Here is a 24,256-nt window from a genome sequence, read left to right on the forward strand (position 1 = left end):
CCTCGTTGACCCCCATTTTGGCTTAAAATGACTTGACTATTTAGTAAACAGACTGGTCTGAGACGCAGAATTACAAAACAAATTATACTTTGGCCTTTGTGTATAGTAAAGGTACATGACTGAGAGAACCTTCTGTGTCAGTGGCAGCTTTGTACATCTAACTATGTTAGAACTGCATGCCCAACTGTGACTATTGACTCAGAATAACTAGTCAAATGTTGGAGAATTGTCTGTTCCCTTGTATTTTGAGGTTTTGTGCAATTATAAACAAAGCATTGAATGTACTGTACATACTACACCTCAGTGTTATCATATTATGGCACTACAAATGTTAATTAAACATGTTGATTTTGCACATTTTGGAATCTCTTCTGCATGTAGTACTTATTGTAAAATCTGGTCTTGGGACATTTCAAGTTATGTGGACTTTAGTTTGAAGCTATGATACATTGGGAAATCAGTTTAAAGACTGAATGATACAAGCTGTAGTTTATTAATAAGATAATGCACCTTGAATAAATCAGAAAACTATCTCATAGGTTCGAGTTTGATTCATGCTCTTTTTGTAAGTGTATTGTGTATGTACCATGTTAAACCTATATAATTATATCCCTCTTGGATCACATTTTACTGCAGCAATAATACGTGTTTTAAAGATGAGTTCTAAATGTGATTTCTTTATTAGCAATTGACTTATTTGGCTTGATCAACAGATATTTTACATGACAGTTACTATTATTTTTTACCGTTGAAGTAAGCACAGCCTTAAACATTTCCTCACACATTTTGTCAACAAATGCTTGTCTTTCTGTATGAAGTCAGTTTGATTGAAGGATTTCGAAAATATTCCATCCAAGGGACCTATTAAGCTTTTGCAAATCGACATTCATTGTTTATGTAGTTGCACTTGAAAAAACTGCATGCTAGACTACACACATACACGGCACACATACACTGCTCACACACGCATAACACATACATTAAGACATGAAAAAATTACATTCATATGAAATTCAAAAAAATAACAAAATTACACATTATTGAGCCCAGGCGTAATAACGTAATAATTTGACAGCTCACTTCCTGTGATAACATATCACGGCACATTGTCAACCAAGCTTGAGCGTAGACGTTGGCCTCTTGCCATGAGATACAAAAAGCTTCATCATGATATTTACTAACTTTTACAAAACAAATGTGCTCAAAAACAGCGCTCAGTTTACAAAAAACACTGTTTAGAAAAATCCTCTTCATTACAAATGTAATGCAACAAGGACATTCCTTCTGGTCATACTGGCATTTCAACCTGCACACACATGTGAAATGTATTCACAGCAATGTATGGCCTTGTTGCTGTGACCCTTGGATCAAGGTCAAAAACGAAATGCTGAGATTCAGTGCTAGTGTGCCCTTTCAACAATAACTTATTTTCATGTCTTTGCCATGTTAAGTCATGCTGGGCTCCCATCCATCTCTTCGAACAGCCAACAACATTCAGGCCAGGCTTCTCTGCCGTGGCTTGATCCTCAGACAAAGCTGGGAAAGGAGCAGAATACAGTATGAGTATGGTTTAACTGGAGCTGGGGAAAAAACGTATTATATAAGTAACAGGATTGCTTTAACAAATTTGATGAAAAGCTAAGCGGAGGAGAGCTGGCTGGGTTGGATGTCATTTATAATAGGAAAAAAGAGAAAAGAGTCATCTAGTCAACTCTTTTTGGAGTCATGCAAAAAATGTTCACCATCAAAATAGGTAAATGTCAAATATTATTTACAACATAATTACACGATGACATACAAAAAAAGGAATGAAATACAATGCTGATGAACTTAAAATATATCCTTTAGATTCTATTATGTAACTGTTTGCCTTGTAATTTCCACCAGTGTGTTATTATGACCATAAACATTTATGAATATGATCCCTAACGGGCTGAGGAAGTTGAACGTTCTCCTGAACGAGCGGAGGATCTCCTTCTGCTCACCCCAAGCAGGTTCCTGGGAATGTAGCCTTCTCGGTCTCCAAAGCGGGCCCACCACCAGTCCGTCTCCTCCTTGTCATCACGCCTCAGCACGGTCATGCAGTCCCCCTCCCTGAAGGCCAGCTCGTCGTCGCTCTCACTGTCATAGTCCCACAGCGCGTATACCACCCCTCGGTTCATGACGCCCATTTTCTCCTGAACCCCTACAAACACAAAAGTGTGTGTGCTCCATGAATACACTCTCACACGACACTCACTCACTAGCAAGTCATAATACAGCAAAGTCCTCTAGCGAAGGAGTTGGGCTGTCTCTGTATTAGGGAACTAAAAGGAAAGAACTACGTTACAAGGTAACAATCATTAGTAATCTGGCTATATTACGATATATAGGCCATGATAATTTTAGTTATATGTGTTAAAAAGGTGTCATGTGAATAAATCAATCCCCACATCAGTGGTGACTGATGCTTGCATTTCCCATATTCAACATTTACTAATTAAACGTTGGTTCATCTGGTAGACAACAATCCCTAGGGCAAATCTAAGGAAAATAGGTGGCAAGGGTCATGGCCGCAGGAACAGGGGTGCTGAGGGTGCTGCAGCACCCCCTGACAGCACAAGCATTTAAATTGATATGACTTAAAAATCCCCCACCGTGGCACAGCTCCGCAGTAGGGGACTGGCCATCGGGAGCACCGGGAGAAGAATAATGATGGAAAACCAGGCTAAGAAACGTAGGGTGGGACTGAAAAATTAAGAGACAAAGAAATCACCTTCACTAGACAAGGTTTTACCAATTGAAAAAGTGTTTATTTTACATAAAGCTCAACTATTTAGCGCTCAAATAAAGCCCCAAAAATGTGCGCACTTTAAGGATTAAGGATAGAACTCCCAAACTTGCATCACATCGAACACTGAATATGCTTGCATTAGCAGGGCAGCTGTGGTGGCATACTGTATATGGGGGCCAGTTCTGGTGGGCCGGTCTGGATCAAAGTCCAGGGCCTATTTTTACTCCCAGTTCCTCCCTGCCGCCCCGCCACATTAAGCCCCCCCCCCAGCACCCCCTTGATAAAATATGTTCCCGCGGCTATGGCATTGGCTATTTTCAGACCTGATAGGCTTCTGCCACATCCTTAATATAGATGAGATACTTGTAACAGTAAGCTGATTACAGTTGATTTTAATCAAGATGTCAAAATATTATGATGTTTCCCCATGAGGGAAACAAAGGCGAGAAATGTGAAGCCCAGAAACTTGCAGACTCATTCAGTCATGTAGCTGACAAAAGAATTAACATCTATGTTTAACCTTTGTGGGCTAACAGTCATATATTGTAAATGTAGTCATGAGTTGAATTACTTTCAAATACATCTGTTGCGCTCTCTCATTACACCCCCATAACATGTTACACATCTTGCGTGGTAAACTTAGCAGGATTTCAGCAAAACCCAATAAAGGTGGAAAGGGCAATATCTTTTTTCCATGATTGTCATCTTCTAATCCACAAAGTTCAAGAGCCTTTCTCGGTGACCTCAGTGTTTAAGATGATAACTCACCTCCTGCTAACTTAATTTATTCCCAGTGCTATAGGCTTTGTATAAGGATTGCCCTCCAAAGCTTTAACTTAGGAAAATACTTTTACTCTCAGCCCTGCATTAGACAGTTGATAATAAAAAGCCACTCATAACTGGCCCTTGTCCTCCTACATCTGTTTGCCCCAGGGTGTCTGAGTGTGGCTCTCTAATGCTCAACCTATGTCTGCTGTGCCGACAGGAACAAAAGACTCACCGTAGAGGAACTGGGAGCACTGGGCATAACCCTCCTCCATCTCCTCACACTTGTCCGCGGCCGTCTGCAGGTCACTGTAAGTGGTCGCGAACACTGCAGCTCCGGACTCAACCAGGAACTTGCACACCTGCACGTTGTTGCAGGACGCTGCACAGTGCAGGGGGGTCCTGACAGAGGGGCAGGAAAGAAGGATGAGAGGAGTGTGTGAAGAGAGATGCGAAGGATGGGACGAGGAGAGCTAGGGTCAGTTTTAAAGGAAGTTTTCCGACGGCACTGTATTTCTAGATTGATATGATGACTGCCGAATTGATACCAATTCTTTATTCGAATAAAGCACGTAACATAAGCCCAAACTTTCTTTCACAGAATTAGATGAGAAACATCAGATTGTTAACATCAGCTACATAGCCTTTGTGCAACCTGCTTAGTAAGAAAAACTAGGTGGCAGAAAGTGAACGCATGTATGGTCAGATGTATAAAAACTGACTTCTCTGCAGTTTAGACACAATGCGTAAGCAATGCTTTGAGTCTATGTGATATGGTGACTGTGGATCCAAGGCGACAGTTTACTTGGTCTACAAAATTATTGCTGAAATATTAAGAGCTTATTTATCTTTCAGTGCACAGAATACATTTTTTCAAAAGCCGTTTAAAGATGGTGCCTTTTATTATGACCCAGGTTCGAGGACAGAAAAAATACTGGGGAATAGTTTTGAATATTTAGACTGGAGCACACGAACCGGTGCCAAAACGGCAATGCAAAAAGGCCTATGTTTCCGAGCTAGGGGTGGATAAAATGACTCGGCAGTCGGTTTGTTACATATCCATCTGGGAAGTTGTATGTTTGGAAAAGGGCAGGCAAAAATACTTGGCAGGTGATTGGATGTACGTACCATGTCTATCAGACCAACTTCAACCACGCCGATGTAAAAACGTGCCTACAGGTCACATACGAGGTGTTTATAAATCTCAGAAAAGCGTGATGTATGCAGTACAGTTTCCTCCGTACACATCCTTTTACAGATGATTTTCAGTTTTACAGAGTTTGATACGACTGGTCCCAGGTCTAAAGACAGGTGATGGGGAACATACACAAGTACACATGTAACAAGGTTACAATCCAACAAGACCACAATACAACCACTCATAGAACAATGAAGACAACAATACAACATACATTCAGGGGCGGTTTTAGGCACGGGCGGACCGGTGTCACTTGGGGGTGCACGAGCATAATTTTTTTTTAAATCTCTGCCCCGCGAAGCAGTTTTCTCTAATCAGTTCACTTTATGGGGAATTGGCATATTGGCGCCCCCTTCAGGCTGCTGCAGGCACCCCTGCTTGCTGAGACAGTGCCGTGCAGCACTTTCCGTCGTTTGCGCCACCAGATAGTAGCGGTCCTCATTCCGTGTACTCTCGGGGGGCGGCCGGCCGGGTAGGGGGCGGCACAAGATTAGATTCTCGGGGGGGGTGCAATTGATAAACTCGCCCGGGGCACCCAATGTGCTAGGACCGCCACTGATTACAATGTATAATGTGATTTTGATATGGCTTTTTCTTTCTTTGGCTCTCGACGAAGGCGGTCGCATTTTTCTCCCCTCCTTGACCTTCCCTGCTTGGCTCTGTCTTGTCTTGTCTGTCTCAAGATACTCTCTCACCACCACTCTCCGAAACTAGAAGCATGGAATTAATTAGCTGGTCTCTCAATGCAATTGACACCATCTTCTCGAAGAGAAGCTCGGGTTCGGGGGAACCCAACTGTCCTGACGGGACGTTCGCAGCTGGCTACACGATGGACGCGTGGGACAATTGGCGTGTCGTGTGTCTAGCGGCGCTTTCCGTGGAGGACGTTGAAGACGTCTTTATATTCGTAACCGTGATTACAGGCTTTCTGCTGTTTGGAATAGGCGGTTGGCTTGTATATCGGAAAGTCAAGGATACAGCTGCGGCCATCAAAAGCCCCCTTAGGCTGCCCGACCTGATTGATACGGTGGGTAGAGCCGTTGGAGCTCTGACTGTGAATTTACAGCGTAATATGAATTACAACAGGGATAAGTTTGCGGCTCTGCAAAGGAAGATCGAGGAGCTGGAGACCTTCCTGAAGGGTGGACGTGAAAATTGAGTCGCGTCTACTCGTCAAAACAACTTCACCAATCGTATCTACTTTCGGCCCCGTAACCAGCACAGGCCTTGGCCAAGGCCGTTGCTGGAAAACAACTCCCCTGGAGAGCGCTGAAGCGAGAGTATCTTGCTCTTCCCTTCCCCCTCCCCCACCTACATCTGTGGCTTGGTCTCTACCCGGGTCATGACCAAGGATGTCTCCTTGCCTACACAATCTGAATAGGGAGACTCGGACTGATTGTGGCCTAGGTCGAGGGTGCCAACCCAGACCTACTCACACACTAACTTTCACCTACTACAGATACCACCACCCCCCCACCCCCATCCAACGCCTTCGACTGCTTGTTCCCCTGGGTGGCTGGTGGGTCTGTGTCCAGCGCCTACCATGGCTGCAGGTCCAGATGCTGCTTGTTTACCCCCCCCCCACTCCCCGTTGCAAGTGTCTGTGTAAATATTGGGCTTATGTGCTAAGGTTTTTGCCTGTTCCCATACTGTACTCCTCTAGGAGCATTGTCTGGGGGTTGCCTTTTTCTCTCCTCCTCTCTCCTCATGTTATGCTGTAACTTTTCTTGTTGGCGCCGAAAATGGCAGCCTAGGTACGCTCTCCTGCCAAAGCAAATTCCTTGTCTGTGAAAACTTTCATGGCGAATAAACACCAATTCTGATTCTGATGATATTATAAGGTAGCCTGGCTGCTAGCCCAACTTAGCCCCGCCCACAAGAAATGTGGTCGGGAAGTTGGGTCTGGAGTTGCTCGGTTGCGGAAAAACCATACCCAAACAGAAGCTGTTCGGACCAATGAAATTGTCAGGAGGGGCTTTATACGATGATGGACAGATGATCAACAGTAACGCAATCAACCACGTCACCAAAGAGCGCTTGGGTGAATTTGTTTTCAACAAACATCATATTACGTTGCTCTGATTGGTTGTAGGTCTATCCAATTGAGCGAAGAGGCATTTGTTTTACGAGTTCGGTTGAAACACGCCCCATACTCACAGCCCAACGGAGAGCTATCAGACTCATATTCTGACTAGAATTATGAGTATGACATGTCAGGCTAATTATAAGGTAATATATATATATTTTTTTAAATATATAAAAATATATTAGTAACTTTTTCACACACCTAAAAGGGATAGTTTCATCAAATTAATATGTTACCATCCCTATCAAATATGTAACCATGCCTAACCCTATACTAAGAATACAATCTGGACCTAATCTCACATAGTCTTAAATACAGATTTCTTGATATACATACAGTATATCAATAATTTGAAATTGATATACAACAATAAAATTATACATATCATTGCAATGATTTTTATATACTCACCATCCATCGCTATCAGCTGCATTCACATTGACACCAAATTGCACCAGGAATTTGACAATCTCTGTGTGGCCGGCACAAACAGCATTATGCAGAGCTGTGATGCCCTCATCATTGGGCAAGCTGGGGTCCTCTACCTGTAGAAGACAACATCATCAGACTTAACATTTTTGTAAATTAACTAGTGGTGGGCCGTTATGGGCGTTAACGTGCTGCGTTAACGAGAGACTCTTATCGGGCGATAAAAAAATATTGCCAACACGGGTTGCAAAATAGAAAAACCAATGGCCACAAGGTACACAGACCTATGAAGCCGCCTGGTTTACTTCAGGGAAAATGTATTTTTAAGAAGCTTCCCAATGGAAACGTCGACAAGACTAAGGTTGTTTGCACCTTGTGCTATGCGGAATTAGTTTACTGTAGGAGTTCTTCCAGTCTCAAATACTATGGGGTGCGGAAAGGGACATTCCTAGGCTTACCAGGAGAAGGATAAGGAGCAGCCTAACCATATGTCGCCACGACTTGACAGCGACGCCATGTAAGGAACGTCTACTGTTCGGATCATTTTACAGATTTTTGAATCTCTAAAGTAAACTGAAAATCATTCACGTCCTACTAAAACAGCTGCCATGCGAAAGGGAATGAGGAAACTGTTTCCTCTACTAAAAAATACAATGCGGGTCACGTGAAAAAATGATCCAAAGACTCGTAGAAGACCGAGTCTGGAAATGAACAAATCTTTTGTTTCCTCTTGCTACAAAGCCTATGCAGGTCTCGTGAAAAATTATCCAAAGACTCGTAGAAAGACCGAGTAGGGAAATGAACGAATCGTTCGTTACCTCTAGCTACCAGTACAGAGCCTATGCAGGTCACGTGAAAAATGATCCAAAGACTCGAACCCGAAGACCGAGTCGGGAAATGAATGAATAATTTCGGTTTACTTGAACGAGCCTATGCAACAGTCCCGATGCCCGGCCACGAGAAAATGAACGAATCACTCTTTGAGAGGACTTGTTACTCCCGAGTCCTTGTAAGGATTCGTTCAAAATGAACGAATCGTTCACGAACGTCACATCACTACTGGCGGTGACGCATGTTCGAAAGTATAAAAAAAACCTTACGCCTACTAAGTACGTCTGAGATAAGTACGTCGCCACTAAGCCGTGTGAGACAGACGTTGTCGCCAAACAACACACCTACTAAGCAGCTACGTCGCCACTGTCACTGACTTGTTTTTTCAAACCTTATTAAATGAAATCAAATGTGCATAAGGCTACATGTTTCATATGTTAAAATGTGTTTGAGAACTTCATTCAACCAGCCGATGATCCATATCCCCTCCCTTCAGCAAGCTGACAATGACTGTCATTTGCAAACTTTATAATGTGTCTATTCTCAAACTTACTCTGGCAACTATTTGTGTAGAGAATATAAAGAATTGGAGAGAGTACACAACCGTGGGGTGAGCCAGTGGATGAATGGAGCTTGTCTGAAAGGACGCCATTAACTCTCACACACTGTGATCTTTCTGTCATCAAGTCTAAGATCCATCCAATAATATTCATGTCAAAATTGAAGTCAGAAAGAAGTTTCTCTACTAGCAACTGTGGTTGAATAGTGTTAAAAGCAGAATAAAAATCAATGATCAAAAGTCTGGCAAGAGTTAGTGGGCCCTCAAGGTGATGATACAAGCTGTTCAGCAACATCAGAGGCATCCTCAACACCCCTACCAGCTCTATAAGCAAACTGCAGATGATCCAGAGAACGCTTGTCAGTACACATGCTACAGCATCAACTAGAGTGTGAAGGGACAGCAGGGCTCGACATTAAGGCTTGTCCGCGACAAGTGGATTTTTTGGAAGATAACTTTACTTGTCCCACTGGACAAGTTAAAACTCAAACAAAATAAAATGCTGTTACTTCACGTTATGTTCCAATCATTACGTCTATTTTACCGATTTTATTTGACCGAATTCTGCATTAGCAAAACACAAAATAAATGACTTTGTCCCAATATCTCTACAGACCGTGCAGCTAATTTAATGCTAAACACTTGAACGGGGGCTTATTACTTGAAAGAGGAATTATTTTCTGTGTCATCTCAGTTACACTAGCAGGGTTTAAAAAAACTGTGACTTGCTCAAGTAGGCAAATGGCCAGTAGAACATAACATTTCATAATAAATTAAGTAAATCAAGCAATGCTGTAAAGACCCAGTGAAATGTTATACAGCTAGCAAATTAACGTTAGCTAGCATCGCTACAACATTGGCTAACTCTACTTTGGTAGGCTATCCTCAGTATTTGCAAGCTATCTAAACATATACTGTGTCTGAAATAAGAGAAATAGACCCGAGACAAGCTTTCACAGGTGTTCGCGTGTCTATGTTGCTTCACTCCGTGGGCCTGCACCTTGTCCATTACTGTTTACATTGTTAGCAGGACTAATTGGTTGGCTGCCTTCTCAGCGTGAGAAGTACAAGGTTTGGCGTGAGAGCCTGTGAGCAGGAGCGATTCTAGGCGGTGCTCAGCCCCCAATTAGAATGTGACACGAATACAGTGCCTTGCAAAAGTGCTAAACCCCCTTGCTAATATAAATCCAGAATTTCACTTGATAACAATTTATATATTTATGTATTATTATGCAAAATATTGAATGAATGAAAAAACTAAGGATGTCCCTTTCTTCATGAACTACCAGCATCAAATGATAAAGAATAATATATATATATATATTTAGGGGTGCTTGAGCATCCCTAAAAAGGGTTATAAAATCGTCAGGTGTATAGCCTACTTTACAGTTGAATATTAGCTGATATTTAACTATGTACATTTAACCAATACAAATTCTGCTAACGCTTGCTAGGTACATCACTGCCGACGCTAGCTAACTAGAAACATCAACACAATTTTTTATAAATAAAATGAGAAATCTTTACCCGGACAAGTAACTTTTGTGTATGGACAAGTGAAACGTTAATGTACTTATCCAAAGGACAAGTGCCTCAAAAAGTTAATGTCGAGCCCTGGGACGTTTTTGACATCATCAACCAGTATATTATCTACTGCCTGTATTGTCCTTTTGAAAGTTGTTAAATTAAATAGGCTGAACATCCACATGTAACATCAAGCATAGCCTAGAATTTCCAAACAAAATAGCTTTCAGTTTTACGTATGCCACTTGGACCGTGTCCTGGCAATAAATAAAGAACATTATGCTACATGTTTTGCCAGTATAACTGGCTAGACCATTGAATGTTTATGATGTTGGATTGGATACAACAATGCGATCAGTCAACCGACTTTAAAATGTTTTTAATGACGGGCTAGCATATAGCACAACTTTTGTCTGATACGTACGTATGTGGCATCCTTTAGTCAAACAATTAGCCTACATTTTGCTGAGAGATTGAAGGGCTAGACAACAAATTTTCTAATGAATCACCGACTAAGTCATCTTCTGACATTGCCTCTGCTCCGTGTTAAGATCTCCAAAATGATGAACTGGCAAAAACGTTATAACTATAAATTTACTCTAAAATGTAGGCTACTTAAAAGTATGGCGACGACGTACTTATCCAGAAATAGTGCACGACGTATGCAACTTATCCAGAAGTAGACGTCACATGACAGTCTCCCTAGGCAGGTTCTCCATGTCCCTTTCCGCACCCCATACAAATACCACCTAAACGCAAAGCATTGCTTAGCTAATGCGGAAAATGCCCGGCCAAGGGCAGGGGGAGAGTCGTCGTCAAACTACTATGTTTGAGTGCAACCGAGGCAAACCCGTCAGCACAGCTCTATCAGCCAAGATAACTAATCTAAAAAACAGTTAATAAACACAAGTTTGTGATGCATTTTGGAAACAGGAGATGAACCCCTGGTCTAATGTGCCACCTGGCTTGAGAAACCCGTTCTCAAAGACTTACTTGAAGTCATTATTTGGGTAATACACATTCTGAATGCCTTCGGCGGAATTCAAATGAGCCATTTAATCTAGATTAATGCCAAGATTACAGTGAGATTAATCTAGATTTGAAATTTTTTTTTGAAGCATTTCTTTGGTTAAGGTAAAGAAACACGTTTTCAATTTGTCATTAAAGCCACAAGAAACTTGGTGATATTTGATATAAAAGTTCAACGTCTCATTTAGCATCCAAAATAATCAGAGTAAATAAACATTCAGAAGTATTAGAAAACCTAGTATAAAACCAGTATATTTTTCTGTTTAGACCATTTCACAAGACTATGTAGGCGTGCTGATCACGTTATGATTGACATCTCGACAGCTTCGCCTATGTCAAACCATCTTTCACAGCAACAGTCACACACAATGGCACAAAAAATCTGCTTAGTCCAGCTCTACAATATTATGGAGCAGCCATCATATTCATAATCAGAAGACAAAGCAGTGAAAAACGGTGAGCTACAAAATGCTTATTATAGTTAACACAATGTTACACATGCAATGTTAGATGCCACTCTCAAAGCTAGCGCTATGTAACAATGCTAAATGATGGCTCTGTAGGGTTGCAATATGGCTAGTGCCATATTGTTATTTATAAATGTCTTTGAGTTTGAGTTGAGGATTTGTTGCAGTTGGGCCTGTTGGGGGTGGGACAACTGACGTGGATTTTTTCATGATTGGTTCGCAGAATTTATTTAGTCATAAATACCCATAGGCCCACCCAATTCAAACCCACTGTCAGGAACGTTACACAAACTTAAATGACTATATTTTGATGTTTGATTGAAACTAATGTCTAATACTTTTAGATGCTTACTATTATGTACATAAGACCCTAAATTACATTGTAAGAAAAATTTTGTGGATCTGGGTTTCCTGGGGCTTTAAAACATGATGGGGTATTGTGTGTAGATTGAAAGTATTTTTTTTCTACACATTTCCCTTTTAAATTAAGTGTATAATACAATAGGATGGGAAAAATATAATGCAGGGTATAAGTACTTTCAGTCACTGTACATCTGTTACTATTTCTCCACTAAGGTTCAGGTTAATCCATGCCCACTGGTAAGACATATAGCATTATCAGAAAGTAACCCATTCTTAATACAGGATTAATTCCAACGCATAATTTGTATGCAAGGTCTATATCATCTAAATTCACTTTGAATATTAAAAAAACTGGAAGGGTTGGATGATGCACTATTCACTCTCATATGGAAATTGGCAATTTCAAATAACTTTAGAAAATGTCAAACGTGTTAGATCAAAACCTATTCTAAACTTGAAGCTGATTTAAACCTTTAATGTAATTTGCCCCTAGATTTTCCATGTATACTGTATTTTATCAAACCATATGTGAATAAAAGGCAGTTAGCTGAGTAAATGAAATGGTTCTGAATAAATTTACATGGGCAGTGATCTTTCTATGTGCTATGAACTTCTGTTACTGCGTACCCAGCTCTTTCAAATAGACAACAACATAGACAGCAACATTAACAGCTTTACAGAAGGTGACTGCTTAGAACTACTTCCCTAGGTCCACCTGGATGTACCTACGTCATAGATGACCCTCTGCACCAGGTCGTACTCTCCCTCTAACGAGGAGTCCAGCAACAAGGCCAGGGGGTTGAACTTCACTCTCATGCCGTGGTCGATACGCTCGGAACCCACCTTCCGCAGGTTGGTCCTCTTGCCCTGAGGACACACACCAGGAGGGGGACAGCTGAGCTTTCTTGTACTCAAAGCACTACAGCACATTACAATCACAAACTTACAACATAATATATAACAACAGTAACAGCCATCACAAAGAAATTAGGTATTAAAAACCTGATTAAAAAAGCAGTTTAAGCAGTTTCTTAAAGCAATCAAATGGGGAAGCATTCCTAATGGAAACAGGTAATGAGTTCCACAGCTTAGGAGAAGTGCATGAAAAGGCATGAAAAGGTTTAAAATTTACAAAGAGGCTGATCTAGAGAGATGGAACCAGCAGAAGAAGGACATAAGAAAAGAAACATTTTGCCCCTAATGTGCACAAAGCCTTCGAGTGGGGACCCGTACCGGTGGCAGAGTGACCTGTCCCGTCACCTCAGGAGGCTGCATGTTCAGGGTGTATTCTCCTACGTCGGGCTCCACGGAGCTGGGATAGGGTGGAGGAGGGTAGGGGGGGTACTCCTCTAGGTAAGTCTCAGGATGGACGGGGGTCAGAAGGCAGGGCTCCTGTTCCTCTTCCTCCAGGGGCGGGGGCAAGGCATGGCAGGGTGAGGGTAAAGGGATGGGCAGACGAGGAGGAAGTGGAGGAGGCTTCTGAACATCCTCCTCGCTCTCAATGGGCTGCAGCTCCAAGGAGCCTCGGGGCGCCCACGCGTGTCCCGGGGAGCCTCCGGACCTACCCACCTCCAACTCATCAGACTGGTAGAACGGGGCCGTCATGGGAACCGCCACTGTGGCCACGGTCTCCATAGCAGCTAGAGTCGTCTTCTGGTAGAGAAGCTTTTGGATGTTGGGGCCGGCGGGACCCTCAGGCTCTGTGATGGAGCTGCGCTTCTTGAGGGGCCGCGGGGCGTGGTGCAGCCTCCTGCGCAGGGCCTCCAGGTCAGCATCGCTGGGGTGGCGATGGGGGTGGGATATGAAGGGCAGCAGCTTTGTGGGGCTGAGGGGCCGAGGGGCACGCTCTGACTCTAAGATCAGACCCTCGCTGGCCGGGGCTACTGCTGTGGCCAGGGCCCCCTGGTCCAACTCAGTCTCAGAGACCTTTTCAGAGTAAGTATTGTCTGTGGTGAAAGACTGCTGTCCCCCACTGGCTGGGATGACTGGTTTTCCATACACTGGGGGACAGAGAGAACAGAGAGTGAGAGAGAGTGAAAATGTGAAAGCATACTGTCTATCGGAGACAATTATGTACAAATATTTGTTCTAAATATGTTGTGTATATTGTGTCACTTCCTGTATAACCAGCTGAACTTTCTCACCTCTGGGCTGTGTGCGTGTCAGGGTGCCTGTTCCTGACTGTGGGTAGCCCTTCCCTGGGGTCGGCTGCTGTGTGTACATGGAGTAGATGGAGGAGGCCGCCACAGTTTGGGGCTTCTGCAGCAGCGGAGGTGGGGGCTCTGGAGGGTCAGGGGTGAAAGGTTGCACCGTGGCCGCCGGCGGGGTTTCCTGCTTGGGAGGCAGGGGTAGCGTGTGGCTGTGGTTGGGAACAGGTGGCGGTGGACGGGGGTGGGAGGCAGCAGGTTTGGCCTTGCCAGGGAAAGTGCCAGTGCTGTAGGGGGTTTTACTAAAAATGGGAGGGCCAGGCTGAGACATTGATTTAGGCTTGTTAGGTACCGGTGGTGGCATTTTTGAGAGACTCTTTCCAGCAGCCTACGGGTACAAACATGGTAATAGCCATTTAATATCATTTATGAAATGCATGGGATACTCACACAGTCAACAACATTCATGAATGTGTGTATTAACCTAACCAAAGGCATCTAAGATCAAATATATACTTCATCATAAACTACATTACAATTCAAAGGGACATGGAAGCTGAAAAAAAACGAAGACCTCGTCATATTATGCGATCATTTATAATAAATTAGTGTTAGTAAAACAGGCCTAAGGAACATTTTGCGAAAAGAAGGAACTTTGATGACAATAGATTTACTTTACTGGAAGATGTGGTTATTATATACCTGTTGGATTACTGTATACTAATTACTGATCTGACACCATCAAACTTTGCAAGGCAACATGATTGTGGTCATTGTATCAGGCCGGCCACATCTTGTGTGATAGGTGGTCTTTTCATACACGGAGAAGGTCATCATGGGTAGCTGAAAAGTGTAGGAATACTGCAAGCTTGAGGGTCTGGCTAAGTGTGGTACCTGGGCGTCCCTGTAGAGATCCTCGCTGCTCTGATGATTCCGTGAGGGGATGGGGGGTGGAGCTTCCAGCATGGTGTGTCCTTTCATCTCCACATCTACCACAGAAGCAACACCACATTATCAGAATAATGAAAATGCTGGAATTAGTTAACAGACTGGTATAGGATGGGATTGGGCAGACGGACTTATAGCCTTTTCGTATACAGGATGTTCAGGGGTTCTCTTTTGTCTTAAATGCATTGCAATGCTTAAATACATTTTTGGATGCAAAAAGTTGGTTTACTTGATTCTTGGGAGTGAAGGCTTGACCTGCGAGGGAGGGTGGCTGAGTAGGCGTGACCTCCACTCGCTTCTCCATTTGAGATGGTCCGATCGGAGACCTTGGATGTCTTGGATGGATGGAAACCTGACCGATTAAGAGGATAATGGTTTAAATACTGAGTGAACCCTGGAATTGTGACACATGATCTCCTGTAGGACATATTTGCATGTTGTAAATGTAATTATCGTGGAGCTCAGTGACAATGACTCATACCAAGAACCAGTGTGAACTGTCATTTAGAAATTGGGTTCCATGCAACCATCAAACCTAGAACAGGATGCATAGCTGTAGTCTGTCCTTATGTGAAATATAAAAATACTATTCAAGATTCAAGCATAAGGACACTTGTTTAGATGTTTCATCATAAAGATGCTCGTATTAGTACTCCTATCTAAATGGTCATCACTATTTAATAAAAGAATGACCATTGTTAACAATAATGGTAAGGCTGAGAAACAAGCACAGTCGATATTAATTAAGTTAAGTTGTTGTGCCCTAAATACCAAATAGCTGACATCTGGTCAAGCCAGCTCCAAACTCGTTTTTTATCAGAAAATGTAAATATTGCTGGTTTCAGACATTAATTTAAAGAAATGTTTTGAACTATTTATGGCTGTATTGGACAGAGACAGCTACAGAGAGACAGGAAATATATGGGAGAGACAGGGGAAGACATTCAGAAATGGCCCAAGTTAGAATAAAACCTGTGTGGCTGCCCATATGGTACACGCTCTACTCGCTCAGCCACCGGGGCGTCCCGACCCACATGTATTTTCATCCAGTGTATTAGCCATAAACATTTTGTTTCATTAATATTTCACCTGAGGCAGGTTTGAGTGGTCTGGGAGGCGCCTTCATGGAGGAGTCGGGCATTGGTAAAGTGGCGGTGCCGTCTGGGTAGGCAGGCTTGACCAGCACCTCCTGCCGGCTGGGTACTGGGGGCCCGCAGGCCGTACTGGATGACTGAATGTAGGGGCCCACTGCTGCCACTCTGGAAGTACCACTCTGCTGAGTACTCTGGCTGTCAGTAGGAAGCTGGAGAGAAAACACACTCTGTAGCTATACATTCTTCATTATCCAAAATGCTCTCCTTATTTTGACTTATTGGGCCCATACATCAGTTCTAGGATATACAGTGCCCTCCAAAAGTATTGGAACAGTGAGGCGAATTCCTTTATTTTTGCTGTAGACTGAAAACATTTGGGCTTGACATCAAATAATGAACGTGAGACCAGAGATCAACGTTTCAGCTTTTATTTCCAGGTATTTACATCAGGATCTGATGCACAACTAAGAAAATATCACATTTTGTTTGAATCCACCCATTTGTCATGTGAGCAAAAGTATTGGAACAGATATACTTAAAACATATTTAAGTGAATAAGACTTAATATTTAGTTGCAAATCCTTTGCTTTCAATAACTGCAGCAAGTCTGTGACCCATTGACGTCACCAAACTTTTGCATTCTTCCTTTTTGATGCTTTCCCAGGCTTTCACTGCAGCCTCTTTCAGTTGTTGTTTGTTTTGTGGGGTTCCTCCCTTCAGTCTCCTCTTAAGCAGGTAAAATGCATGCTCTATAGGGTTTAAGTCTGGAGATTGACTTGGCCAGTCTAATACCTTCCATTTCTTGCCCCTGATGAACTCCTTTGTTGTTTTGGCAGTGTGTTTTGGGTCGTTATCTTGCTGCATGATGAAGGCTCTGCCAATCAGTTTGGTTGCATCTTTCCTTAAATTGGCAGACAAAATGTTTCTGTAGACTTCCGAGTTCATTTTGCTGCTGCCATCATGTGTTACATCCTCAATGAAGATTAATGAGCCCGTCCTAGAAGAAGCCATGCAAGCCCAAGCCATGACATTACCTCCACCGTGTTTCACAGATGAGCTTGTGTGTTTGGGATCATGAGCAGTTCCTTTCTTTCTCCAAACTTTAGCCTTTCCATCACTTTGGTAAAAGTTAATCTTTGTCTCATCAGTCCATAAAACTTTGTCCCAGAATTTTTGAGGTTCATCTCTGTACTTTTTGGCAAATTCCAGCCTGGCCTTCCTATTCTTCTTGCTAATGAGTGGTTTGCATCTTCTGGTGTAGCCCTTGTACTTTTGTTCATGAAGTCTTCTGCGAACAGTAGATAGTGATACCTTCACTCCTGCCATCTGGAGGTTGTTGCTGATCTCACTAACAGTTGTTTTAGGGTCTTTCTTTACAGCTCTCACAATGTTTCTGTCATCAACTGCTGATGTTTTCCTTGGTCTACCTGTTCGACGTCTGTTACTTAGTACACCAGTAGTTTTCTTCTTCTTCAGGACATTCCAAATGGTTGTACTGGCTATGGCCAATGTTTCTGCAATGGCTCTGATTGATTTTCCATCTTCTCCAAGACTCACAATTGCTTGTTTTTCACCCAAAGACAGCGCTCCGGTTTTCATGTTGTTTTCACCTCTGAATACAGTCTGCATAGACAAAACCTATCTTACCCAATCTGAACCTGAGTGTAGACATTCAGTGGTATTTATTGATTGAATAATGTATGTAATAGGACACACCTGGGCAACAAAACACACCTGTCAGTCATATGTTCCAATACTTTTGCTCACGTGACAAATGGGTGGGTTCGAACAAAAAGGTGATATTTTCTAATTTGTGCATCAGATCCTGATGTAAATACCTGGAAATAAAAGCTGAAACGTTGATCTCTGGTTTCACATTCATCGTTTGATGTCAAGCCCAAATGTTTTCAGTCTACAGCAAAAATAAAGGAATTGGCCTCACTGTTCCAATACTTTTGGAGGGCACTGTATGACTAAAACAACACTCTACAGTGTGACTTAGTAGACAGAGGTGGTGATTTACATATAAACAAAATGCATATAATCTCTATGCTTCACTTTCAAATTACTTTCTACAATACACAATACATGTGAGAGGTCAGCACCAAAAGAGTGGCAGCTCATTCTTGTAGCACTGGAATGTTCCATCGATAAAGTGAATTGAATTGTTGTCGTTTCTTAGGATGAACCGAACGTACGGGTAGGTTATCCTTCTGCTGCAGAGCTGCCTTCTTCTTCCACAGACGCTCACGCAGCTCAGCCACCCGGCGGTCCATGGCGGCAACCTCCAAGTTACGCTTGTTGAGGCTCTCGCGCTGCTGCTGCAGCTTCACATTCTGGTCTTGGTTCAGCTTGTTCCTCACCTGGTGGGGCACACAGAGTCAGTTAAGGAACCATATAGAATAGTAAGGGGTTTGCCCTCATGTTTTGGCCCTGGGCTTCGTAGAACCCAAAAGTAAACTTTTTTTTTTTATGGAAGCAGAACGAGTTTGTGTTATTTTTCCAGGCATAGACATAGACCTTCAACAAATTCCAATGTTCCCTAAAATGTCATATGAGATGTCAATAAAGTACAAAATCAACTTGTGGGTCTCATTGTTTAAAGTGGTACCTCAGGCCTGTGTTCCTCACCTGCAGCTCCTTGTAGAGGCGCTCCAGATCGCTGGTGGAGCTGGGCCTGTCGTGAGAGGGCTCCATCTTCACACTCTTCAGGGTCTCCAGTTGGCGACTCAGTTCCTCCACCTTGGTTACGGCCGACAGCAGCTCCCTCTGCTTCTGCTGGAACAAGCCGTTCATCTGCTCGATCTCCTCCACTGCAAGGCCGAAAGCACACACATACACCGATGTGAAGCCACACACAAACATACTCAACACACAAAGGCATAAACTGTACATACATGTATGCACAACCACACCTGTACACATTTACGGTGGGTATATAACATCAACAGTCCATCCTCATTGTATTTTTTTCTTCAACCTTAAAGCCAAAATATGTATCTTTATTTTGTTATCCAATAGTTATTGCATTCATCTACTGTACAGTGATAGCATAGACTTTCCATTCAACTTCTTATTTGGAACATGTAGGTCCCAATATAATAAAAATATGATTGGATGATTTTGTGTTATTTTAAAGGCAGTGAAGCCTTCTCAATGCACTATACTTTATACAGCACATATAGCTATTTATCTATACAAAGGTATCGGTGTCTCTGTCTTCTACATATAAAAGCACACAGACACTCAGTAATCCTTCAACTGACAAGTTGCATACATAAAAAAAGAGTATAGTAAAATGCTTTTAAGAAGGCCTGTCACAGTCATTGAAATTCTTTCAAAGGGATGCCAGCCAAAAACAACGTGCACCTCCTCCCCACCAGCAACATCCCTGCCTCTTCACCCTCCTCCCAGCTACCCACTGGTCAGCCCTCCCCCTCGGCCCTCCCTCCTCCAGTCACCCTCCACTGCACACCCTCCCCCAACTCCCACAACCTCCCTCTCCGTGTTGTGGCCCAGTCGCCCTGTGGCTAATCCAGTGAGCCGCTAACCTAGTTTGCCATTGCTGAGGCGTTTCTGCTCCACTTGGCCCTTCAGGGCCCGCACTCTCCTGAGCTTGGCCTCCTGATTCTGGGTGTTCTGGCGGAGCTGGTGCAGCCTCTCCTGCTCGGATGCCTGCTGCTGTTGCTGCTGCTGCTGCTGCTGCTGGTCCTGCAGCTTCAGGTAGCGCAGGCGCTGCTCCTGATCCACCATCACACCACCACATCAGTTCCAATCAAGCATTCCCATTCAATCTACCTATTGTAGATCGACCAATAAAAGAACTACTCTATTGTATTTCATTTTATGCTCTACTCAATTTAAAATATGCCTGCTGTTTATCCCTGCAAATTCTTAATATTTAATATTCTTAATATTGAATTGTATCAATCAGTGGTTGCTTTATCTTTTGGACATATGTTTTAAAATGTACTCTATTTGTATTTTTGTAGTTCTGGGATGTTGTCATAGTATCACTGGTATTAAAGTGGTAATTAACATAATTAATACTATTAATTAGCATTAATAATAATAATAATAATACCTATACTTTCAAGTTTAAACTTTTTTGTCAAGTGCACCTTAACAATAAAGTTATTGGCAATTTTCTTTATAGATTTACAGGCTTTGGCTTGGGGAATAACACACCTTTGAGGCCAGAAGTTGCTGCTGAGCATTGATCTGTTGCTGTTGCCGTGACGCCATTTCCTGTAACTCTGATAGGGTAATGTCCATGCGAGGAGGAACCTGGGGACAATAGAGAACATCTCACATGGAAGTCTTGTACAACACGGTTTGTACAGCACAGTCTGTACAGCACAGTCTGGTCTATAGAGCACAGTCTAGTCTACACAGCACAGTCTAGTTTATAGAGCACATTCTGTACAGCACAGTCAGGGGGGGGGGGAGGTGCTGGTGGTGTTTATGATTGGCTGGCAGGTGGCATGTTACTCTGTATAACTCGAGACTGCTATCAACTCGGTGTCTCACGGTGAATGCGTGAGACTTGAGCACCTTCCAAAATAAAAGCGCATCATCAGAAGTTCGGTAACTTGTAAAAATATATTTTTGATGGAGCACTGCCAATAGCCTACAGCACAGTTTAACAACAGAGTTAACACAACACAGTTATCCAGAACAGTCTCACAGCCCAGTCTCAAAGCAAAGTTTGCTTCTGCATTTACTGTCTGTTATTTCAAATTTCACAACCAATTTCAATTCACCACTACTGACTACCAAAACGTGTATGTATTTTCAAGAAGTTTTAATACATTTTACAAGTTAGATTTAGATCTGATACCAATGATAACAGTCACTGTTTGACAAAAAATATCTTGATTTTATTAAATGTTTGCTCACCCCATTTTCCATGCATCTGTCCACTGTTCCCTTCAACATGTTTCTCTTGGCTACGTGCTCCGGAACTCTCGATCCACCTGTTGAACCACATCACATAAGTGGGAAGTGTGTGTGTTCTTCATGTGTCTGTACACCATTTTCTGAGAGCAATGTGCTCATTGGAGCTGCAAGGAACCAATACATTTGATGGAACCAAACAAATATTTTAATTAGTTTAAATATCAAAACCAATCCAAAGCCATCTGTACCAAAAAATCTTAGTTATAAGGATCTTACCGCTTTGAGTCATGTCTATTAAATTTGGGATTAATAGGTACAGCCTTGTTACAAGTACAACCAAGTTTACACTCTAAGTTTAAGGACACAGTCTTATGTAAGGACCAGCAATAAACCAGGCCTCCTCCACAAGACTGTCTTGTCACACCAAACACGATCCAGTTAAGTCATTACATATATTGGCAAAGGTTTGGTAAACGGCTGATAAACATGGCCATATCATTAAGTCATGGGTAAAAAAAAAAGACTATACATATCTGTAAATATGGATGGCTAGTTGAGGGGCCACAACATAAGCTTTCCAGTTACACAATCCAAAATCCCAGTATTCCGTGGGGTACACACTGACACCCACCCACGTGCACACACACACAAGCAGGGCAGGGAGCCAAGCTGGTTGTAATTGACTACAATCATGCTCCCAAGACTAATAATAAGCTCTTTGTGTGGCCACATAATTTCCACTGTTGCATAACACAGCTTTTTCCTGAGTAGGGGTCTTGTCAAATAATGCAACTGAAACAAACAAGGGTTGTCTTCTGCCCAGGGATAGGTGGATCAATGCATCTATATAGCCAGTATATTGTGTTATTCTTAACATATATTGTATAAAGTGATTTGTTACATGGAATCTAAGAACAGAAAGACAATCTTGTCAAATGAAAAGCCGTAAGACTAGGTCACCAAGAGAAATTACTGTTTTCATGTCTTAGGTCCATCATGGTGCTCTTACACTTGTAGAACATAAACACAATTCATTAATGTTAAACCACCCACCTAAAACCACAAGTTCATACCGTCCACTAGGGGATCATTTCAACCAGAAACCTAGGAGGAAGGTTTACATAATCCTCTGTGTGCCACATGACCTGGCAGGGACTGCCCTGACACGACTATGACAGTGACCTGTCGTTGGCCTTTTGCAGTTTGAGCAACCCTGGCTAAACTGTGGGTCTTGAGAGGACACAATTCACCCATTGCAGTGCTACACAGACAAATCACTCCGTATTCTCGGCAATAGCTGTGTACTTCTGCAACAACAGCACGGGGGTTGGAGTTATCTCCATGCTGGTAAAAGTGCTTGGCATGGAGCCAAATTCAAAAACCCATTCCATATACTTCCACAGACACAGATTCTGCCTAAACTCTAATACAGTAAGATGTTTTTTTCCTCTGAATAAATGTACCAACAAACAAGCACGCATCACTTGACGGGTCCCCCGTCCAAGTATCGTCGCATGAGGGGCCCTCCCACAGTGTAGCGTTGTACTCCCTGGTTATACGTTTGTTGAAGTACACAAGAGTGTACGGCTGCAGCCTGCAGCCTTCCGCCTCATAGCCTTCCGCCTCATGCCCTCCCGTCTTATGCCCTCCCGTCTCATGCTTCTACTTTTCAAAATAAAAGCTTGTCTGGTCCGCTATTTCACCTTTGTACTTTAGTGTACGTGTTTTTTTTTGTTAGACTACAAACTAAAAATCCATTCTAGCAGCCTGGGAGGCCCGGTTGAGTTTAGGCGTCAAATATGGAGGATCAAAAGTGCCACAATGAATTAAATAAATACACCATTAAATAAATAAATACACCATTAAATAATTACTGAAATTTGTCATTAATTAATTAAAATAGACATTAAATACATAAATGTGTTCTTAAATGTGTCATGAATTAATTAAATACCAATTCATTTAATGTTTTTATATATAATGATTTCACTATTTAAATATTTCATGCTACATTTCATGCTACATTTCACAACGAGTTGTGTTGCAGTGCTTCATGAATTGTGTTATCTGTCAAACTCGCCCATCAAAGTCAGAGGGATGGGGACCTAGTAACCCCTTAACCAATAACATGTGCTTTGAGCTTAAGTTGTCATGAGTATCTGGCAGTTTTCAGAAATACAATCGGTGATTGGACGGCAAAGATATTAAGGCGGGAACCATGGGAATTTTATTTCCCATATTTGAATGGTCCGGCGGGAAAGGGTTTGATACAAGGGGAAGACTCGATCCTGCCAGCCCCCATGCCATTTGAGGTTTAGGATAAAATGGCAAAAATATCCGGAGCTGCTTAGAGAAGCAGCACATTTGATAGAGGAAGCTCTGACCAGAAATCCTCCGGCTCCGGCGGCTCAGTCACAGACGATACCTGCCGCTCCATCACAGCAGATACCTTTTACTGGCTACACGCTCTGGGTCAGCAGATCCTGCTTCCACATCCTCTGCTAAATCTAAAATTTCTCTCACCAACTCCCTAGAAACTTCACGGAGATCCTCCATTGTCACTATCCAGGCACTCTACTTCAGATCAAAGAAATGGATCAGACTAGATTTGCGCTAGCCCCACCCCACTGACTTTGATGGGCGAGTTTGACAGATAACACAATTAATGAAGCACTGCAACACAACTCGTTGTGAAATGTAGCATGAAATGTAGCATAAAATACTTAAATAGTGAAATAATTTTATATACAAACATGAAATGAATTGGTATTTAATTATTTCATGACACATTTAAGAACACATTTATGTATTTAATGTCTATTTTTATTAATTAAAAGACACATTTAAGTAATTATTTAATGGTGTATTATTTAATTCATGTTGGCACTTTTAGTCCTCCATAGGAAAAGGCAAGAGAAAAAAGAACAAGATGAGAAGGCGGCAAAGCTGCCGAAATTAGTTTCTTTTTTAACTAGACCATCAACTAGTCGCCAGCCCACAAAGTCCGCCACGGACGACCCCCCCACGGACGACCCCGATTCGGACGTCCCCCCTGCTAGCAGCAGTGCAGCAGTTCAGCTTGGATCAGTATCACTGCCCTCAGACAGGTAACCTACTTTTTTTTTTACGAAGTAACAATGAAGC

The 24,256-nt window shown here is 42.5% G+C and overlaps 1 protein-coding gene across 2 annotated transcripts in view; it reads right to left on the reverse strand.

Annotated features, from left to right (window-relative positions):
* Positions 1-296: 296 nt before the first annotated feature.
* Positions 297-24,256, reverse strand: part of tp53bp2b (tumor protein p53 binding protein, 2b) — a 32,216-nt gene continuing 8,256 nt past the window's right edge. The window contains exons 1-16 of one of the 2 annotated variants that reach the window (XM_047043652.1): positions 22,166-22,706; positions 21,113-21,189; positions 20,402-20,500; positions 19,765-19,954; positions 18,845-19,026; positions 18,412-18,576; positions 16,209-16,422; positions 15,349-15,471; positions 15,066-15,160; positions 14,169-14,559; positions 13,258-14,024; positions 12,754-12,891; positions 7,234-7,367; positions 3,774-3,940; positions 1,986-2,185; positions 297-1,536 (exon numbers count right to left, since the gene is read on the reverse strand). In XM_047043652.1, coding sequence (XP_046899608.1) covers positions 1,495-1,536; positions 1,986-2,185; positions 3,774-3,940; positions 7,234-7,367; positions 12,754-12,891; positions 13,258-14,024; positions 14,169-14,559; positions 15,066-15,160; positions 15,349-15,471; positions 16,209-16,422; positions 18,412-18,576; positions 18,845-19,026; positions 19,765-19,954; positions 20,402-20,500; positions 21,113-21,151 — 2,946 coding nt within the window. In that variant the 5' untranslated portion in view covers positions 21,152-21,189; positions 22,166-22,706 and the 3' untranslated portion in view covers positions 297-1,494. Of the gene's footprint in view, positions 1,537-1,985; positions 2,186-3,773; positions 3,941-7,233; positions 7,368-12,753; positions 12,892-13,257; positions 14,025-14,168; positions 14,560-15,065; positions 15,161-15,348; positions 15,472-16,208; positions 16,423-18,411; positions 18,577-18,844; positions 19,027-19,764; positions 19,955-20,401; positions 20,501-21,112; positions 21,190-22,165; positions 22,707-24,256 lie in introns of those variants that run through there. The other variant, XM_047043651.1, reaches the window with a different exon arrangement.

The sequence above is a fragment of the Hypomesus transpacificus genome, chromosome 21 (genome assembly GCF_021917145.1).
Source record: "Hypomesus transpacificus isolate Combined female chromosome 21, fHypTra1, whole genome shotgun sequence".
NCBI classification, from domain to species: domain Eukaryota; kingdom Metazoa; phylum Chordata; class Actinopteri; order Osmeriformes; family Osmeridae; genus Hypomesus; species Hypomesus transpacificus.